General features: G+C 39.9%; 2 protein-coding genes across 2 annotated transcripts; both read right to left on the reverse strand.

The window, feature by feature from the left end:
- On the reverse strand, positions 5,242 to 6,170 carry LOC106508078 (olfactory receptor 18-like). Its single transcript, XM_013990363.2, is given in 2 exon segments — positions 5,242 to 5,783; positions 5,786 to 6,170. Coding segments are annotated over 2 exon segments (927 nt in total).
- On the reverse strand, positions 16,413 to 17,342 carry LOC100511983 (olfactory receptor 18-like). The gene has a single exon (XM_013990369.2). The coding sequence runs from the start codon at positions 17,340 to 17,342 to the stop codon at positions 16,413 to 16,415; it is 930 nt and encodes a 309-aa protein (XP_013845823.2).

Below are 21,439 nucleotides of genomic sequence, written 5' to 3' on the forward strand. Positions count from 1 at the left end.
GGGTTGGCTTCTTGGAGACAACTTGAGGGAGATAGGGTGTAGTGCATTATAACTGAGGGAGTGTGGGAAGAAGCCTGTCACCAGGAGGCATGGTGCCATTACTGGGGGGCACGAGAGGGGAGGGGTGGCACCACCATAGATCCTTCTTTTTCCAAGTACAGGCTCTTAGGCTGCAAGGCACCACTTTTTTTTTTCCTGTTTAGGACTGAACCTGAGCTATATGGAAGTTTCCAGACTCGGGGTCAAGTCAGACCTGGGAGTGTCCACAGCTCACAGAGTATCCACAGCTCACAGAAACAGATCCTTAATCCAATAAGCAGGGCCAGGGATTGAACCCTACATCACAGATATAGTGGGGTTCGTAATCTGTTGAGCCACCACAGGAACTCCTGCAAGGCACAACTTGCCTGAGCTCAGGGGGTGGGAGCTCACCACTGGTGACATGTAAGTCTCCAAAGGCAGGTATAGACCATTGCCTCCACTGAGAGTCTCACTGCCCCTACCTTCCTGGGAACGTGTGTGGGGACCATGGCTGCCACTCCCCCAGAAGGCCCCACAGCCAGGCATCAACTCCTCCCCTGCCTTCCTGGTAATGGATATCGTCCTCTACCACCAAGGTTCCCACAACCATGCACTAACCTTTGCCTGTTTCCCCCCGAGAATGAGCATAGCCCACTACTGTCTCTGCCAAAGGGCCCACAACTAAACACTGACTATTGCCTCTGCATTCCCAGGAATAGTGTGGCTCACTGCCATTGACGAGGGTCTACACCTGCCAACACCTGTCGTTGCTTCCCTGGGAGGGTGCATGATCCACTGTCATAGCTGCCACAGGGTCCATGACCAGTTGAGAACAGGTGGCTGCCACTGGGCTCTAGGAGGGGTTGCCCAAGCCACTGCCATCTCCCTCACAGATTCCATCACCAGCTGGCACCCAGCTACAGGAGAAACAGTGAGCCTACACTGCTCCCATCACGTGCTCTGTGTGCATGTGTGAGCCACCAACACTACTGAGAACTCCAGGACTGGGAACCAGCCACAGCGTCAGCACATCTAACACCAAGGGACGATGGCCAGTGCAGGCTGAGGAAAGAGGTGACAGGCACCCATACTAAGATGTCCTGAGACTAAAGGGGAAGAGCTGAAATCTCTCCTCCCAACTGTGTGAACCATTGGTTTTACACCTCCACTGCCATCTTTCAAATTCAGCATTGGTGGAGTCCCCACTGTAGCTCAGGGGTAATGAACCTGACCAGTATCCATGAGGTTGTAGGCTTGATACCTGGCGGGTGTTAAGGATCCAGCATGGCTATGAGCTGAGGTGTAGGTCACAGAAGTAACTTGGATCTGGAGTTGCTGTAGCTGTGGTGCAGGCCAGCAGCTGCAGCTCTGATTAAACTTCTAGTCTGGGAACTTCCCTATGTTACAAGTGTGGCCCTAAAAACAAAACAAGAAATAAATTAATTCAGCACTGGTGGAACATTCAAATGGATGAGTGCTGCTACAGCTGAGGTAAGTCTGGCTTTAGCATCTGTGGGCCTTATGGGCATATACATATTGGACCTGACAGAGTCTGAGGGGTTGGACCTGTACAGAGTCTGAGCTGCCTCCATAGCTTCCACGGCAGGTCCAAGTACACAAATACTGCAGTTCTAGGTCCTAACCTCAGTGGATCTACACTGGTGGCCTAGTGAAAACAACACCTGAGAGACACCAGGGTCAATTATCAACATACACATAGTTAAGGTGGGGTCAAGAGTGGTACCAACAACAGTGTATTTTGCAAACCCACACCATGGGGGAAAAGTGACACAAAAGCACATTCACAGGTGAACATCTCCAGCAGAGGGATACTCAGTGGCTCCTCTCCAAGTGGGAGTGCTCCAATCCCAAGTTCCTTGCACTTAAGGTCAGAAACACAGTTAAGAAACAGATCTGGGGGCTTCTACACAAGCAGCTAGGGATCAGACCCTGCCCCTTACAGAGCAGTGTCAACCACAGAGAAAACAGGAGGCCCCACTCCACATCCAGTGCTGGCTGTGGTCACCACAACTTCAATCCCACCTTTAGTCATTGTGTGAGTAAACCACAGATATTCAATACCCAAATTCAAGATTATCTGATTTCTGCTCAGAGAGAGTGCAGGTCTTTAAGTATATTTTCTTTAGAACATTTATGTTGGAATCTTGACATCATTAGTATAACTTGGCTTACAAAATTTGATATGTGGGAGAATGGTCTGTTGCAACTTTCCATATCTTACCTGTGCAGTCCTCCTGGCTCAGAGTCTTATGGATGTGGAATTCAGAGATTGATTTCCCATTACCTGATTTGTAAAGAATAGAATTTATACCCAATTAAGTTGAACATGGAAGAAAAAAGTCTAATTTTATGTCTGTGCATAAATGGTAGAGGAAATATTGAGGGAGGCCAAATGCTCAAATGGCAGGAGTGTAGAGAAGAATTAGAGGAATAAAAAAGTGAGTAACAAGAACTTTTAGAATGCTAGAGAAATAAGAAAAGTGTAATAATAAATGAAAAGGTTTCATAGTGGGAAGCAGAGATCGAATACTAGGATCACTACTAAACTGAGATTTCATGGTATATGAAAATCTAAGATAGGTTTGTGAGTGATTTGTGATTTTCCTAATCCTCTTTCTTTGCTATGATGAATTTTTTTGAAGGAGACAGAAAGATCAACACCTTCTTGTGTTGTCTTATTGCATGTTCACTTGAGAGATTTATATCCTGATTATTTGTCCCTTCTTATTCTTGAAATTTATAAAACCACCATTTAATTTGTGACTTAATCTTATACACACTATTAGAAGGGCAAAAATTGATCCTATTGAATATTGGTAGGAACAGAAGTAAACCAAATATTAATTATCTCAGGGGTTTATAGAGCACTCTATATAATCTCCAGTGGCCCAGGGAGGAAGGAAAATTGTGGATGTATATATTAAATATATTTTGAATTTTTTAACACTTACGGAAGGGTGGAAATATAATAGTGAATTTGGCCCTAAACCAAAGACAGATATGGCCTTGGACCCAGTCCCTAGGAGGTAACAGTTTTATTTATTTATTTATTTATTTGTATTTTATTTATTTTTTCTTTTTATAGCTGTACCTGTGGCAAATGGTAGTTCCCAGGACAGGGGTCGAAATGCACCTGCAATTGCTGGCCAATGCCACAGCCACAGCAATGCAAGATATGAGGTGCCTCTGTGATCTATACCACAGCTTGTGGCAACACTGGATCCTTGACCCACTGAATGAAGCCAGGGATTGAACCCACATCCTCAAAGAGACAGTGATGGGTTCTTAACCTACCGAGCCAAAACAGGAACTCCCCTGGGGTGTAACATTTAAGCCTTTGAAATTTCCTTAATGATAGGAGTATTGGTTATTCATGGTGAATATCTGGACCATACCTGATAGTACATGCTAATAGAGAGCCATGCCCAAAAGACTATCCATTGAAGAGTTGGAACTTTGTGCAAAGTGACATCAACCCAACTCTAGGGAGAGAAGCTCAAAATTGAGTTCAACCATAAGGACAATATAATTCAACTAATGATGTGTATGGAATGAAGCCTCCACAAAATTTCTAGACACTGAAGCTTAGGTGAGCTACCTAGTTGGTAAGATTTTTTTGAATATTGTCACACTTTGTCACAAGGAGGACATAGTGAGTCTGGACTCCATGGAGAAAAGACATAAGAAGCTTCACCCTGGACCTTTCAGATCTTGCCCTGTGTCTATTTTCCTTAGTCTGGTTCTAATTTGTATCCTTTGCTATAATGAAACTCTAATCCTAGGTACAGAACTTTTCTGGGTTCTATGTGTCATTCTAGTGCATTGTTGAATCTGAGGGAGTCCCCTCAGTTTGAATCATCCTAGAGAATTAAAGAATGTGATAAAGTCTTCAACTTTGTAGCCAATGTGCCAGCAATGACAATGACCCTGCGACCCCCAAACATATGGCTGGTGTCTGAAAGAAGGACAGTCTTGTGAGGACTGTTCCTTGGAACTTTGTGGTTTTTGCAAACTCTTTTTAGGGAAGAAGGGCAGTGCAATAAGTCGAGCCAAGTTGAAGTCCATCAAAGGTGTCTGAAAACCACCAGGGAGCTCTGGAGCTAGGGTGATTCCTAAGAGTTCGATGAAACTGGGGCAAAGGAGCCAAAGGCTTATATCCCTAAATAATAGAGTCATAGGATGTGGGCTGCCTGTTGGCAGTCTGTAGCTGAAGCAGGTATTTCTAGCAGTTTACTGTGGATGGCTGATTAACACTCAACATTTGGAGCAATATACCCCTCATTCCCTACAGAAGTTATACATATTTTTAAATCACAGTAAAATAACAAAAATTTTACCATCTTAACTCTTTTTTAGAATACAGTTCAGTTGTCTTAAGTACCTTAATATTGTTTTGCACCCATCACTACCATCCACCTCCAGAAGTTTTTTCACCTTCTCTGATTAAAATTCTGTCCTCACGAAACACTAACTGCCCATTCTTCCTCCCAAAACTCTGGCAACTACCATTCCACTCTCTGTCTCTATGAGTTTGACTACTTTAAATGCTTCACATCAATGAAATAATTCAATACATGTCATTTTGTGTCTGGCTATATAATATGATTGGGGAGAAGTTAGGTGGAAGAGGAAGGAGAATTACCAGAAAAATTGAGAATCAGGTTGCTCTGATAGGTACTCTCTACTTTATTCCTTGGGAAACGCACATCCTTGTTTTCCTAGGAAAGTCCCAGTGATGACTGTTTATTCACACTCATTATTAATAGCATCCTATTTCAATTTCAAGATACCCTAATTTGAACTGAAATTAAATAGTCATCATCCTTGCTCAAAAATCATTAAGGAGACAAAATACATTGGATGTCTTGGTTATTAAGGTAGGGTTTGGATGCATGTAAGAAATAGAAGGAACATTATAGGAAAAGCATAGGATCAAGAGTCCTGGGTAATGCATGTAGAAAGTGAGAAGGCTCTCCTATGTGCTATGCAAAATCCTGGATGGGCATCTTGCATCTGGAGCCCAAATAATCATTCAATTCCATCAGTGCTATTCTAAGAGAGAAAAAAAAAAAAAAAGAAACAGAAAGCAGAGAGCCAGAAAAGTACACATATACTGTGTGACTGCAGATTCAGATTTTATTGTTGATTATCACACATTTCCCAGTTAGGAACCAAATAAAGATAGCACATTTATTGAGATTAGGTTCTTCTGGTGATAATCCCCCACAGGACATGCATGATGTCTCTGTTTCTTAGGCTGTAGATGAAGGGGTTCAGCATGGGGGTGACAACAGTGTACATCACTGAGGCCATGGCACCCTTCCTGGGGGAGGAGGAGATGGCTGAACTGAGGTACACCCCAAGGCCTGTTCCATAAAACAAGCAAACAACTAACAGGTGAGAGCCACAGGTCGAGAAGGCTTTATACTTTCCACCTAATGATGAGACTCTCAGAATAGAGGATATAATCTGAGTATAAGAATAAAGGATCCCTAAGAGTGGAATCCCACCAAATATTGTACCGATGAAGTAGATTAATATGTTATTGGTGGAGATGTCAGAACAGGCAAGACTGAGGAGTTGAGAAGGGTCACAAAAGAAATGAGGGATTTTCACATCTGCACAGAAGGTGAGCTGTGACATCATCCAGTAGTGCAGCTGGGAGTCCAAAAAGCTTATGGACAATGACACCAGGACCAACAAGCCACAGAGGCGGGGGTTCATGATGACCAGGTAGTGTAGGGGTGACAGATGGCCGCCAACCGGTCATAGGCCATGACTGTCAGAAGTAGACTGTCCAAACATGCAAAAAGAGAAAAAAAGGTCATTTGAGCTAGGCACCCTGCATAGGTGATGGATTTGTTGTGTGTCTGGAGGTTCGCTAGCATCTTGGGGACAGTGGTGGTGCTGATACTGATGTCGGCCAAGGACAAATTGGAAAGGAAGAAGTACATGGGTGTGTGGAGGTGGGAATCAGAGGTGACAGCCAGGATGATGAGCAGGTTCCCAATAAGAGTCACCAGGTACACGGACAGGAAGAGGTCAAAGAGAAGGGGCTGCAGATCCAGATCATCTGAGAGGCCCAGGAGGAGGAATTCTGAGACATGTGTAAGATTCTGTGGTTCCATGTGGAGTGGGCAACTTCTGAAAAAGAAGAAAGTGTTAAATAAATAAACAAAACAATTTTAGGGGCATACAGATAGGTGTCCTTATTTATTGATAGCTTGATTGATTTACTTATTTACTTATTAATTTATTCTTTTTATGGCCATACCTGCAGCATATGAAATTTCCATGCCAGGTGTCATATCGGAGCTGCAGCTGTTGGTCTCTGCCACAGTGACAGCCAACTCTGGATCTGAGCTGCGTCTGTGAGCTATGCTGCAGCTTGTGATAATGCTGGGTCCTTTACCCACTGAGTGAGGACAGTGATAGAACCCACATTCTCATGGATACTCTGTCCGTTTCTTAACTTGCTGTGCCATAACGAGAACTTCTAGTGTCCATACTTTATATTTAAGCAATTCACATATAAAGTATTCATGCTTAAAGAGCATACATTCCAGCACCTTCAGGACTATTTCTCTATTGTGAACTCTTCTCTATTGATTCCTAAGGCACTCACTTGTTTTTTTTATTATACATATTTTAGAGTCATGGGGTCAAAGATGACTGGACAATAAAAGCTACTTTGAGATAAAAAATTCACAAATATAATAAAAAGTCTCCCTACTTTTGAGGAATCTTATAGAGTAAAAAGTATTCTTCTCTCTTTAAAAAATTATTCTAATTAAAGACACTAAAAGCAACTGAAGTTGCCTCTCAAGCAACTGAAGTTCAAACTAATCAATATACTATTGGGGCGTATTTGATAGTGGCCCATCTGGATCCCAGTAGCGGCACCTAAGAGTTGTCTTAGGGAGTTCCCGTCGTGGCTCAGTGGTTAACGAATCCGACTAGGAACCATGAGGTTGCGGGTTCAATCCCTGGCGTCAGTGGGTTAAGGATCCGGCGTTGCCGTGAGCTGTGGTGTAGGTTGCAGATGTGGCTCGGATCCCACGTCGCTGTGGCTCTGGTGTAGGCCGGCAGCTACAGCTCTGATTGGACCCCTAGCCTGGGAACCTCCATATGCCGTGGGAGTGGCTCAGGAAAAGGCAAAAAGACCAAAAAAAAAAAAAAAAAAAAAAGTTGTTTTAGAATAGTCGTGGTTTGTCAATCGGATTTTGAATCATTATTCAATTAGTTAGTGATTGATGAAATACAATCCTAATACGGGTTTAATGCTCTTATATCCTCTTATAAAGGAGAGAGAGAGAGGCCTATCATATCCCAGAAAGCTTATCCACAGTGTGAGTCGAAATCGTAAAATGTGTCTCAGACCACACAATCAGATTAACTACCCCTTTCTTTTTGTCGCTCTTTCTCTCTTTTAGTTTTATGATTCACAGTTAAAAGAAACTGGATGTTGTAGATTCTATTAAACAGAAAATAATAGGTCCCTCAGAAAGTGACACAGAGGCTTACTAGCACTGTTTCATCTTTGTGTAGTCCTACAAGACAACGCTGGAAGGAGTGAAACTCCAGGCAGGAAAGTGTATAGTATGGGGAAGACCTATTGCCCACACTGTTTCTGAGAACCAAGCAAGGGTCTATACAATACCTAACAGAGATTTTTGTCCTGGGAACCTGTTCCGTGCCAGGTGAGAAGAGTCTCTGAGACGTCAGAAATGGATGAGACTCGGATGTTTCCCCGCAGGCATTCAGAATCTGCTTGCATGAGGACAAAAATAAAATGTTCTTGAGGCATCTATGGAAAACCAAACCTTAGACCACAGGATAGTTTCACTGAGTGTATGGTACTTCACCTTGATGATGATGAAATGGTGAAAATGATGACAATATATAAATATTACTACAGTGCACCCCTTTGACATAAATTCACAGGCTTAGCACCCATTTTGTTTCACTATTACTCAACACAATGCTATCAACTAGATATCAATTTAGAGAACAACGCTAAAGCGCAAAGATATTAAAAACTTGCCTAGTGTCATTCAGATAACAAGTAGGGCAGATAAGATTCAAAATTAAATTGTGGGTCTATGAATTGAAATTGTCCACTTGGTTTCCCTAAACGTCAGAGAGTTTCAGCAGAAGTTGAGAAGCCTCTTCTGATCTTCCTAAGATAAATCTTTCAGCTGTTTCTCAATTTTTATCCAAAGATAAATCCAACACCATGACTCTTTACTCTCTTAGAGATCAAAAAATAAAAGAAATAATCAGTAAATTACTCCAAATATATAACAAATGAATAATGTCAATGTTACTTAAAATGTCTCAGATAAGATAAGGAAAATCTTCAAAAAAAAAAAAAAAGAATAAAGAAGGAAGTGGGCAGTGAAGCAAAGTCCAGGAGAAGGAACAAGAAAGAGAACAGCTTGAATTGTCATGAGTTGATTCTTTCTAGGATTCCTGCATTCAGCTCAGCCTTCCTTTCTGTAGTTGATGGAGCAGGTGACGTCTGAGCCCTCCACCGTGGTCCTCCATGAACCCCAAAAAGAGGAGAGCAGAGTGAGCAGGGGTCTCTGCCTGGGATTAAAAGGAAGAGAGTTTGCTTTTATTATTTTTGTTTGTAGTGGCATGATAAAACTTCTTAAATATGTCTCAACACTTAAACATTTGTGAAGTGTTGATTTTTCATCAAATCCTTCCCTCTGATGAACAGTTGAGAAATTTAGGACCAAAGCCAGATCTCAAACCCCGAGTTGGCCTTTAAATGAAAACGTAATAGATTTTCCCTTTTGGAGTGATTGCATTTTTCCTAAATAGGCTCTCTGAATGCAGGTTATATCAGCAGGAGAGAGTACTATATAGGTAGGTGCCCTATGAATGGAGCTTCACTGTCTGCATCAAATCTACCTTTACCCCCTTTTTACTGCAAGACATGATGAAATTACTTTAAAAAAACAGTGTTCCTAACCTCAACTGTAAAATGATTATCAGGCATGTTTTCAGGGTGGTAGTGCAGATAAAAGGCAAAAAGCGATGTTAAAAATCTTAACCCAACACCTGGAACATGAAATCCCTAGGTAAAAGTCTGTGATATTTGGGTTACTATAATCATTTTCATCATCATCGCCTTCATGATCATCTGGAGCACTTAGGGAATAGTTTAGAGGAAGCTATTTCTTGCTCAGTTTATAGAAAAGATGCCTACAGAAGTTAGAGCAGTGTGGGAGGAAGAGAGAAATTTAAATAAGAATTCTAGGATCCCCACCAGAACAAACATCAACTTCTCTGGCTTGTGAGCAGTATCTTTGAATTTTGCTATCCTGCCCCTAGCTTTCCCAACTCTCCCCCTGGTTTGATAATGAGAAAACAATTGTCTCCCAGTGCACCTGGCTCTCCTTGGGATGGGCTGTGTCTCTGCTAGAGCAGGATTTTGGAAGGCAGAGGGCTGAGGCTTTGTCCTCGGGACTGGCAGCAAGACAGACTCAGGTGTGGACCTCCTGCTCCAGACAATGACTCTGGGAGGATGACACACACGCACAAATGTAACGATTGGACTGGAGCAGCTACCCGAAGGGCTGGGAAGCACAGGCTGATTATTTACAATGTTGCAGCCTTGAAACCTCAATGCACACAGCAGGTAATTAGCCAAATTTGTCCTTGGTCTCAGTCTCTGAGGATTTGCTAGTACAATGGAGGAAGAAAAGGAGGGAAATGAGTGTATTAGGAAGGATCTATCTAGGCCTTTCATCTTCTCAGGAGGAGGCTGACCTCTCCTCTTCCACTCTGACTTCTAAGTTGTTTATCTCCTCATAAAATTCAGAACTTTTTTTTTTCATTTAGAGATAGAATTTTGTGACATATCTGCAAATCCATTGAATTAGTCATGAGATTGAGAGATTGAGGTTCTCCATACCAAGATTCTGATAGCATTTCTACTTTCTTAGTTAAGATTTAAGACTCCAGGAACTTGCTGTTTTTCTTTATGTGGCCATGGTTTGGGGGTTTTAGATTTTATTTGCTAGGGATTCATTGGTTTTCCTACTTTAAATGACAGTTCAATTTCTAGCTCTAATTTTATTGTTTTTGCTGCTTTAAATGCAGTTCACATTCTAGTTCTAATTTTAAATTTTAAATTCTAGGAAGAAAGGGTGGGGGAAAAATGTAATTGTATACATGTAAGGATAACCTGACCCCCTTGCTGTACAGTGGGAAAAAAAAAAAAATAGGAGTTCCCGTCGTGGCGCAGTGGTTAACGAATCCGACTAGGAACCATGAGGTTGCGGGTTCGGTCCCTGCCCTTGCTCAGTGGGTTAACGAACCGGCGTTGCCGTGAGCTGTGGTGTAGGTTGCAGACGCGGCTCGGATCCCGCGTTGCTGTGGCTCTGGCGTAGGCCGGTGGCTACAGCTCCGATTCAACCCCTAGCCTGGGAACCTCCATATGCCGGCGGGAGCGGCCTAAGAAACAGCAACAACAACAACAAAAACAACAAAAAAATTATAACTCTATTTTTCCTGTCCAGTGTATGTTTTTATAGTACACAATGGGGTATTTTGACATTTTTATCTGGTGAACTGCTAGTTGGCTTTAACACTTTAAGGGGGCTCTGAGATGTCTACATTCAGAATGTAAACTGGGACTTCAGTCCTGTCATTCCTTGACCAGAAGAGTATCTGATTCAAGTTCACTTTCATGGCTGTTGAGTTCTTTGAAGGCCAGAGGATTCCTTTAGTTTCTGAGCAAGTGGGCCTCTGACAACATGACAGCTGGCTTCCATCATGGGTGAGGTGGTGAGATGGCAGGAGAGGGCTGGCAAGATGAAAGCTGAGTCTATCCACACCTTCATGTTGGAAGGGACAGCCCATTTTTTTTTCTGAGTTCTATTCATTAGAAGCAAGTAACTGTGTCTAGTCTACACTTAAGGGTATGGGTGTATACAGGGTATGAATACTGGTGGTGGCGCTTACTGGAAATATCTTTTAAGCCACCCATTGCACACGTTCTGTCTCTAGCAGGAAAATTGATTCCAGGAAGAATTAGATGATAGAGTTTTTTTTTAAGTATAGTTGATTTACATTGTTTCTTCAATTTCTATTGTATAGTAATGTGACTCAATCAGTAGGTACCCATTGTCCATCTATTACAAATGTAATGGTTTGCATCCAAAAAAAACCCAAACTCCACATCCATCCCACTCCTTCCCCCTGATAACCACAATTCTGTTCTCTTGATTGTGAGTTTGTTGTTGTTTTGTAGTTAGAATTGTCTGTGCCATATTTTAGATTCTACAAATGTTATCATATGGTATTTATCTTTTTCTTTTTGTATTAGTTCACCTAGTATGAGAATATCTAGTTCCATCCATGTTGCTGCAAGTAGAATTATTTTGTGGTATTTTTTTTTTTGGCTGAATAATATTTCATTGTATATTTGCTTATTTTCCAGCTAGGATTCCAACCCATCACAGCACCATCTTTTCAAGAAATTTTTGATAGAGGAGAACTGGCACATAGAAGAATACACCTGTTTTTGTTTTGTTTTGTTTTGTTTGCATATCCCACCCAGCTGTTCTTGGCTATACAGTCAGGAATATGTCTAGTTTCTCTTACATCAAAAGAGTCCTTCCGTCCATATCAGAGTAAGCCCTAATCATTCAGTGCCCAAGTTCAACAAACATCTAATTTCTGCTCGGGGAGGGCACATCTCTCTCTGAATATATTTTCCTTAGAACTTTTTATTTGACCTCTGGAAGTCAATATAATGTGCTTTTGGCTTATAAATCATGATATGTCAAATATGGTCTGTGGCAACCTTCTGCATCTTCTCTTTGCAGACCTCCTGACTCAGACCTCTAAGTATGAGACACACAGAGATTGATTTTCCCATTACCTAATAGGTAGAAAACTGGAATATATATACTCAGTTCTGTTGGACATAGAAAAAAAGTATATAAATGTCAGAAGAAAATTTGGAGGGGATCAAATGATCAAATGGCAGGAGTGTAGAGAGGATTAGGGAAAATATAAGTGGGTATCAAGAAAGTTTAGAATGCTAGAGCAATAAGAATAGTGTAAAAATAAACTGAGTTTATTTCCTAGTGGGAAAAGAAGAGAAGATGATAACATCACTGGTCACTGATACTAGAAGAAATGGTATATGAAAATCAAAGATTGGTTAGTGAATGATTAGTTTTGTGGTTTTCCCAATCCCCACTCCCTGCTATGATGAATGTTCTTGAAGGAAAGTGAAATCTTCTTGTATTCACTTTCTAAATGTCCACCTGAGAAATATCTATCCTCATGTTTTGTACCTTTGTTATTGAGAAGCTTTTATCTCTCATTCATTTTGAGTTAATTTTGCATGCTCTTAGGCAAAAATAGATCCTATTGAATATTCATACTAATTGATATAAAACAAACATTGCTTCTTTCATGTGTTTATAGAGCAGACTATATATGGTGCAGTGGTCCAGGGAAGAAGGCAAATCATTGATGTGTATATTAAAAAGTATGTTCAGCTTTTCAAAACTGATGGAAGGGCAGATGTGTAGCAAGGAATTTGGCCCCAAACCAAAGAGAGATATAGCCTTCGACCCAGTGTATGGGAAGTAAACATTAAAATGTTGAATTTTCTCTAGTAATAGGAGAAATTGGTTATTTATGGTGGAAGCTCTGGACCATATCTGATAGTTTATGCTAAAAGATAGATAGTCAGGCCCAAAATACCAACCATTAATGGGTCAGGGCTTTGGTCAATGTGACATCAACCCAACCTCTGGGGAGGGAGACTCAAAATTGAGTTCAACCATATGGGCAACTAATCATGTTTATGGAATGAAGCTGCCATAAATATTCTAGACATTGAAACTCAGGTGAGCTACCTATTTGGTAAGATTTTTTGAATATTGTCAGTTATTGTTGCTAGGAGGAGTTAAGGAGTCTCAACACCATGGAGAGAGGACTAGAAGCTTCATCTCTGAGATTTTCCAGATGATGTCCTGTCTGTATCTTCCTCTACTTGGTTCTATTTTGTATTCTTTTGCTATAATAAAACTTTAGTTAAAAGTACCTGGGAATATACCTGACCAAGGAGGTAAAAGACTTATATGCTGAGAACTATAAAACATTCATCAAGGAAATTAAAGAATATGTAAAGAAATGGAAAGGTATTCCATGCTCCTGGGTTGGAAAAATCAATGTTGTAAAAATGGCCATACTGTCCAAAACAATCTACGGGTTCAATGCAATCCCTATCAAATCACCCATGACATTTTTCACAGAACTGGAACAAACAATCCAATATTTATACGGAACAACAAAAGAAACAGAATTGCCAAAGCAATTCTGAGGAACAAAAACCAAGCAGGAAAACCAAGCAGGAGGCATAATTCTCCCAGACTTCAGGCAATATTACAAAGCCACAGTCATCAAGACAATGTGGTACTGGTATCAAAACAGACATATAGATCAGTGGAACAGAACAGAGATCCCAGAAATAATCCCAAACACCTATTATCAATTAATCTTTGACAAAGGAGGCAAGAAGATAAAGTAGGAAAAAGACAGTCTTTTCAGCAAGCATTGCTGGGAAACCTGGACAGCTGCATGCAAAGCAATGAAACTAGAACACACCCTCACACCATGCACCAAAATAAACTCAAAATGGCTTAAAAACTTAAATATAAGACAAGACACCATCAAAATTCTGAGAGAGAACATAGGCAAAACATTCTCTGACATCAATCGTATGAATTTTTTCTCAGGTCATTCTCCCAAAGCAACAGAAATAAAAGAAAAAAAATAAACCAATGGGACCTAATCAAACTGACAAGCTTTTGCACAGCAAAGGAAACCAAAAAGAAAAGAAAAAACAACTTACAGAATGGGAGAAAATAGTTTCCAATGATGCAATGGACAAGGGCTTAATCTCTGGAATATACAAGCAACTTAGACAACTCAACAGCAAAAAAGCCAACAACCCAATTGAAAGGTGGGCAAAGGACCTGAATAGACATTTCTCAAAGGAAGATATACAGATGGCCAACAAGCACATGAAAAAATGCTCAACATCCCTGATTCTTAGAGAAATGCAAATCAAAACTACCACAAGATACCACCTCACACCAGTCAGAATGGCCAGCATTAATAAGTCCACAAATAACAAGAGCTGGAGGGGCTGTGGAGAAAGGGAACCCTCCTGCACTATTCGTGGGAATGTAAGCTGGTACAACCACAATGAAGAACAGTATGGAGGTACCTTAGAAATATACACCTAGAACTACCATATGATCCAGCAATCCCACTCTTGGGCATATATCCAGACAGAACTTTCCTTGAAAAAGACACATGCACCCGCATGTTCATTGCAGCTCTATTCACAATAGCCAAGACATGGAAACAACCCAAATGTCCACAGAGAGATGATTGGATTAGGAATATGTGCTATATATACACAATGGGATACTACTAAGCCATAAAAAAGAATGAAATAATGCCACTTGCAGCAACATGGATGGAACAAGAGACTCTCATCCTGAGTGAAGTAAGTCAGAAAGACAAAGACAAATACCATATGATATCCCTTACATCTGGAATCTAATATATGGCATAAATGAACCTTTCCACTGAAAGGAAAATCATGGACTTGGAGAAGAGAGTTGTGGTTGCCACAGGGGAGGAAGAGGGAGTGGGATGGATGGGGAGCTTGGAGTTAATAGATGCAGACTCTTGTGAGATCCTGCTGTGTAGCACTGGAAACTATGTCTGGTCACTTTATGATAGAGCTTGATAATGTGAGTAAAAAGAATGTATACATGTACGTGTAACTGAGTCCCCATGCTGCACAGTGGAAAATTGATAGAACACAGTAAACCAGCTCTAATGGTAATATATAAAATCACAAAACATACAGCAATTTCAAGTGTTCTGTGAGTCATTCTATTGCATTATTAAAACTTAGGAAGTACGCTCATCTGAATCCTTCTAGAGAAATATTGAAATGAGGGTGCTCTCAACTTTGTAGCCACTGTACCTGAAATGAAGTTGGCCCAGGGACCACCTGAACTTGTGGCTGGTGTCTGAAATGAGGGCAGTCTTGTGAGGTTGTTCTTCCAGCTTTATGTTTTGGCAAACTCTTTGTATGGAAGAATGGGATTTGAAAAACCCAAGCTAAGTTGGAGTCCATCAAAAGCCTCTGGAAACCAGCAGGGGCTCTGGAGCTAGGATGATTCCTAAGAGTTGGCTGGAATTGGGACATAGAACCAAACACTCACATCATAGAGTCATCAGATGTGGCTGCCTTGTGGCACTCTGTACCTGAAGCATATCCCTCTAGATGTAGATTGCTTAGGGTTGAGTAATACTGAGCATTTGGATAATTTTTTTTTATTGTGGTAAAAAAAACATAACATTGGATTTTCCATGTTACCCATTAAGTGTACGTTTCAATTCCCTTAAGTACATTCATGTTATTTTGCAACCACCACAACCATCTATCTCCAGGACTTTTTCATCTTCCCCTACTGACATTCTATCCCCCTGAAACCTAATTCTCTATTTCTCTGCCCATGGCAGCAAATACTCTACTCTCTGTCTTTATGACTTTGACTAAAATGGGCATCTCATATCAACAGAAACACTCAATATTTGTCACTTTGTGTCTAGCTATGCAATATGTTGGGAGATGTTAGATGGAAGGGGAAGCAGAATTATCAGAAAAATTGAGAGTCAACTTTTTGCTGTAGGTACTCTGCCATCTACACCTTTGAGGAATCATACCTCCCAGTTTTTGGAGGAAAGTCAAAGTTGAAAACTCAGTATTAATAGTGTCCACATCAATGTAAAATGCCATGGATTAGATAAAAATTAGTCATTCTACATGATAAATAATCCCATCAAGATCATTAAGAAACAAAAATATGCTACTAAATATCTTGGTACTTATTGTAGAGTTTAGAGTCTTCTAACAAATAGTGACAATAAATCATAGGAAAAGTATAGAAACAATAAATAACAAAGATGATAGATCTATGATTATTTTGGAGTGATAGAAACAAGCCTCCCTGTGACCAGTACATATTCATTATGTATCAGTGAATGATACATAAAGAAAGTGAGAAGTATATCCTGATGCGCTATGCAAAATCCTGGAAGGGCTGTGATTTATGTGGAGAGTCCAAAATAATTACCCAATTCTATCAAACCCATTCTAAGAGAACAACTTGTGTAAAGAGAAAACAGAAGACCAAATAAGTACATATACACTATGTGACAGAAAATTCAGAAATTCTTGTTGCGTATATTTGATTTTCCCACCTTTTGCAGTCTTATTTACCCAAATAAGGATGGCATAGATGTTGAGATTAGGCTATACTCCTAATAGTTCTCCACAAGGCACTCTTGATGTCCTTGTTTCTTAGGCTGTAGATGAACGGGTTCAGCATGGGGGTGACAACAGTGTACATCACTGAGGCCGTGGCACCTTTGCTGGGGGAGGAGGAGATGGCTGAACTGAGGTACACCCCAAGACCTGTTGCATAAAACAAGCAAACAACGAACAGGTGAGAGCCACAGGTCGAGAAGGCTTTATACTTTCCACCTGATGATGAGACTCTCAGAACAGAGGAAAAAATTTGAGTATAAGAATAAAGGATTCCTAAGAGTGGAATCCCACCAAATATTGTACCAATGAAGTGGGTTAATATGTTATTAGTGGAGGTGTCAGAACAGGCAAAACCGAGGAGTTGAGAAAGGTCACAAAAGAAATGAGGGATTTTCACATCTGCACAGAAGGTGAGCTGTGACATCATCCAGTAGTGCAGCTGGGAGGTTAAAAAGCTGATGGACAATGACACCAGGACCAACAAGCCACAGAGGCGGGGATTCATGATGACCAGGTAGTGTAGAGGGTGACAGATGGCCGCCAACCGGTCATAGGCCATGACTGCCAGAAGTAGACTCTCCAAACATGCAAAAAGAGAAAAAAAGGTCACTTGAGCTAGGCACCCTGCATAGGTGATGGATTTGTTGTGTGTCTGGAGGTTCGCTAGCATCTTGGGGACAGTGGTGGTGCTGATACTGATGTCAGCCAAGGACAAATTGGAAAGGAAGAAGTACATGGGTGTGTGGAGGTGGGAATCAGAGGTGACAGCCAGGATGATGAGCAGGTTCCCAATAAGAGTCACCAGGTACACGGACAGGAAGAGGTCAAAGAGAAGGGGCTGCAGATCCAGATCATCTGAGAGGCCCAGGAGGAGGAATTCTGAGACATGTGTAAGATTCTGTGGTTCCATGTGGAGTGGGCAACTTCTGAAAAAGAAGAAAGTGTTGAACAAATAAAACAATCATAGAGGCACTCAAATAAGCATCCATAATTTCACAAATAAAGTATTCACCTCTGAGGACCACACAACTCAGTTCCTTCAGCAGTATTTCTCATTTGCGAACTCTTCTTTACTGATGCCCAGAATACTCACATGTTTCTTTATCACACCTATTTTAGAGGCATGAGGCCAAAGAATACTGGAGAAGTTAGGATATTTTGAGATGACAAATCCACGAACACACTCAAATATCTCACCCTACTTTTGAAGAAAACATATAGAATATGTTTCCCTTTAAAAACATCATGCTGATTTTCTTTTCTTTGGAAAGGTTCCTTTGTGCCATATATTAGATTCCAGATATAAGTGATATCATACGGTATTTGTCTTTTTTCTTTATGACTTACTTCACTCAGGATGAGAGCACTGGGAACTCTGTGTAGTCACTTATGATGGAACACTTAACGTGAGAAAAATGAATGTATACATGTATGTGTAGGTCACCATGCTGTACAGTAGAAGAAAATAGATATATAAATAAATGATAAAAAATAAAAATAAAAACATTATTCTGGAATTCCCTTTGTGGCTCAGTGGAAACAAATATGATTAGGAACCATGAGGTTGGGGGTTTGATCCCTGGCCTTGCTCAGTGGGTTAAGGATCTGGCTTTGCTGTGAGCTGTGGTGCAGGTCACAGACATGGCTCAGATCTGGTGTTGCGGTAGCTGTGTGTAGGCCGGCAGCTGTAGCTCCGATTGGACCCCTAGTCTGGGAACCTCCATATGCCACAGGTGTGGCCCTAAAATAAAATAAAATAAATAAAAACATCATTCTAATTCTATTTATTTTAATAAATAAAAACATCATTCTAAAAAGCACTCAAATGTACTGTATCTTATCCAAGGGCATTTCAAGAAATTCCCTTGGTTTCTAGTGTTGTCCTAAAGAACTAAAACCACATTCATTGAAGTATAAATTAAAAACAAATGTTCATAATCTTATAACATTTTTATACACCAGGGATCTTTAAGGTTTTTTCATCTATATTTGGTTTTATTACATTCATTTTCCATGGAGATAAGTGGTCATGCAAATTCATGGGTTGTCTGGTCAAAGTCCCTCAAAAATAACTCAAATATAAATATTTCGCTTTGACGGACATCACTTTTGATAAATATATTTTCATTTATTTAATTTATTTATTTCAACATTTTTTGGGGGTGTAGTTGATGTACAACTTTGTGTTAGTTTCAGGTGTATAGCAAAGTGAATCTGTTACACATATATGCATATCTACTCTTTTTCAGATTTTTTTCTCATTGAAATTATTATGGGAACATTGAATATATTTCCCTGTGTTATACGGTAGGTTCTTGTTATTTATCCATTATCTATATAGTAGTGTGTAGAAGTCAATCCTGAACTCCCAGTTCTTCCATGCCCCCAATGGTTTCACTTATGGTACTCTTAAGACTAAAATTAAAAAAATATATTTTTTTTCTATTTTATAAATTCTTTTGTACCATTTTAGAAATTATATCCCACATATAAATGATGTTATATGATATTTGTCTTTGTCTGTCTGACTTATTTTACTCAGTATGATAATCTCCAAGTCCATCCATGGTGCTGCAAATGGCATTATTTCATTCTTTATGGCTGAATAATAGTCCACTGTAAATATGTACCATATTTTCTTTATCCACTCCTCTTACAATGGTCATTTATGTTGCTTCCTCATCTTTGCTGTTGTAAATAGTGCTGCAATGAGCATTGGAGTGCATGTATCTTTTCAAGTTTTGATCTTCTCCATGTATATGCCCAGGTGTGGGATTGCTGGAACTTATTGTAGTTGACTTGTATTTTTTTAAGTTATCTCCATTCTATTTTCCATAGTGGTTGTACTAATTTTACATTCCTCCCAACATCATAGGATAGTTTCCTTTTCTCCACACCCTCTACAGTATTTATTTTTTTGTAGGCTTTTTGATGTTATGCATTTTTTTTTGTCTTTTTTTTTTTTTTTTTTTTTTTTTTTTTGCTGTTTCTTGGACCGCTCCTGCGGCACATGGAGGTTCCCAGGCTAGGGGTCAAATTGGAGCTGTAGCCACCGGTCTATGCCAGAGCCACAGCAACGTGGGATCCGAGCCGCATCTGCAACCTATACCACAGCTCACGGCAAAGCCAGATCGTTAACCCACTGAGCAAGGCAGGGACCGAACCCACAACCTCATGGTTCCTAGTCGGATTCGTTAACCACTGCGCCACGACGGGAACTCCATGTTATGTATTGTTACCATATAAAGATATAAATATCCAATAATACTTAGAAATCATGTTTATTACTGATAAAACTTGAGAGTTTTTGCTATTTCTGAATGATCTTATTCTCCTGAACTTCAGTTGTCTAAAGGTAGGGATTGTTATGAAGTGGGTACATGCATTTTTCTTTCAGTGTTTCCATAAGATTCTTATTGATTTATGCATTCACAATCAGTTTTCTTAAAAACATTCTTAAAAAGTGTTACACTATGTGTACAGTTTTCTGAGTTCTTGTCTACAAAAGTATTGTCTTTTATGCCTCTCTGAAGTACATATATCTATTTCAGTATTTAAAATAAGCATACCTTATTTTAAGGGATAAACTTCATTTTATCTTTCAACTTTATTATGACACAGTTAAAGAAATTCTTGTGCTACACTCCATATTACATATTTCCTAAATATATATGCATACAAGATAACTGTTTGAATTGCAAACATTGAAACCTGAGAAATTATAATATTGATTGCCTACAATTATTTTCCTGCTGAAAAAAATTCAGACAAAATCAACTACATACTCCGATTGTCAAGGTTAAGTTAGAAAGACCCCTGAACCCGACAAGCAATAACCCATTCATGATATATGCACATGAAAATTTCTGTCTTAGATAGGGAATGGTATTTCCATATCTCACATTTATAAAATGAGCTGGAAAATGCATTACTATTTAAAGAAACCCCCATCATCCACAATATTTATGCAAAAATCCCCCTGAAAACCACTTGGTCCATTCTGCTCATTCTCAACTGAGCTCACCAAATGCCAACGGAAGGAATCCATGGTTCTACTTCCATTTGCTCATCTGAGAGTAAAGCAGGTTTCAAAAGAAAACAATTATTCCGCTCTGGTGGGACTGAGCCCTGGGTTTGGAATCAGGAGGCATTTGTCTAAGTCCCACATCTTTCACCCACTAATTGTAGAGTGTGTGTAAATCTCTTCACTTTGTTGCACTGATATCTCTCATATTGAAATAGAATCATTAACTCCCCTTTTTAGGACAGTGTAGTGTTGTCTATCCCCCCTTTTTAAATTAGAGTATAGTTGATTTGCAGTGTTATGTCAATTTCTACTGTGCAGCACAGTGATCCATATATGTATGTGTACACACACACACACACTCTTCATCACATACTGTCTCCAATCATGTTCTATCCCAAGAGATTGGACATAGTTGAAGAGATTGGACTTCACTGCTTATCCATTCTAAATGTAATAATTTGCATTGACCAACCCCAATCATTTAACCATCTTGAGTTCCTGTTTATGGAATAATAATAAAATTGACAGAAGACAGATTTACAGGAGAAAAAGAAACATTTGAATTCATGCACATTGAGGTTGCACAGAAATCAGACTTAAGAAGTGCCCAAAGAGGCAATTTTATACTTTTTATATAAATAAACAATAAATTGATGATGAATTGACAGGACAAAAACACTTAGTTTTGAGGTGCTTAGTAAAAATCTAAAGAGTTTGGACTTGGGGTTATAAATTAAAGAAATGGCAAGGTTTGTTTATAGAGGCTTCTAGGCTCCTAATTCCCTATCACTGATGGTAAGGAGGTCCTTCTACATCCAGATGCAGTGCATGCCCCTTTCATAGGAGAGATTTATTTCCTGCTTCTCAGGGAGAGAGAGGAGATCAGAGCTTCTTTCTTGTATTGTCTGCTTTTCAACCATATTCAATTCAAACTAATCAGTATACCATTTCAACATGGTATTTTATGCCTCCCATCCTGA

Source organism: Sus scrofa, chromosome 2 (assembly GCF_000003025.6).
Source record: "Sus scrofa isolate TJ Tabasco breed Duroc chromosome 2, Sscrofa11.1, whole genome shotgun sequence".
NCBI lineage: Eukaryota > Metazoa > Chordata > Mammalia > Artiodactyla > Suidae > Sus > Sus scrofa.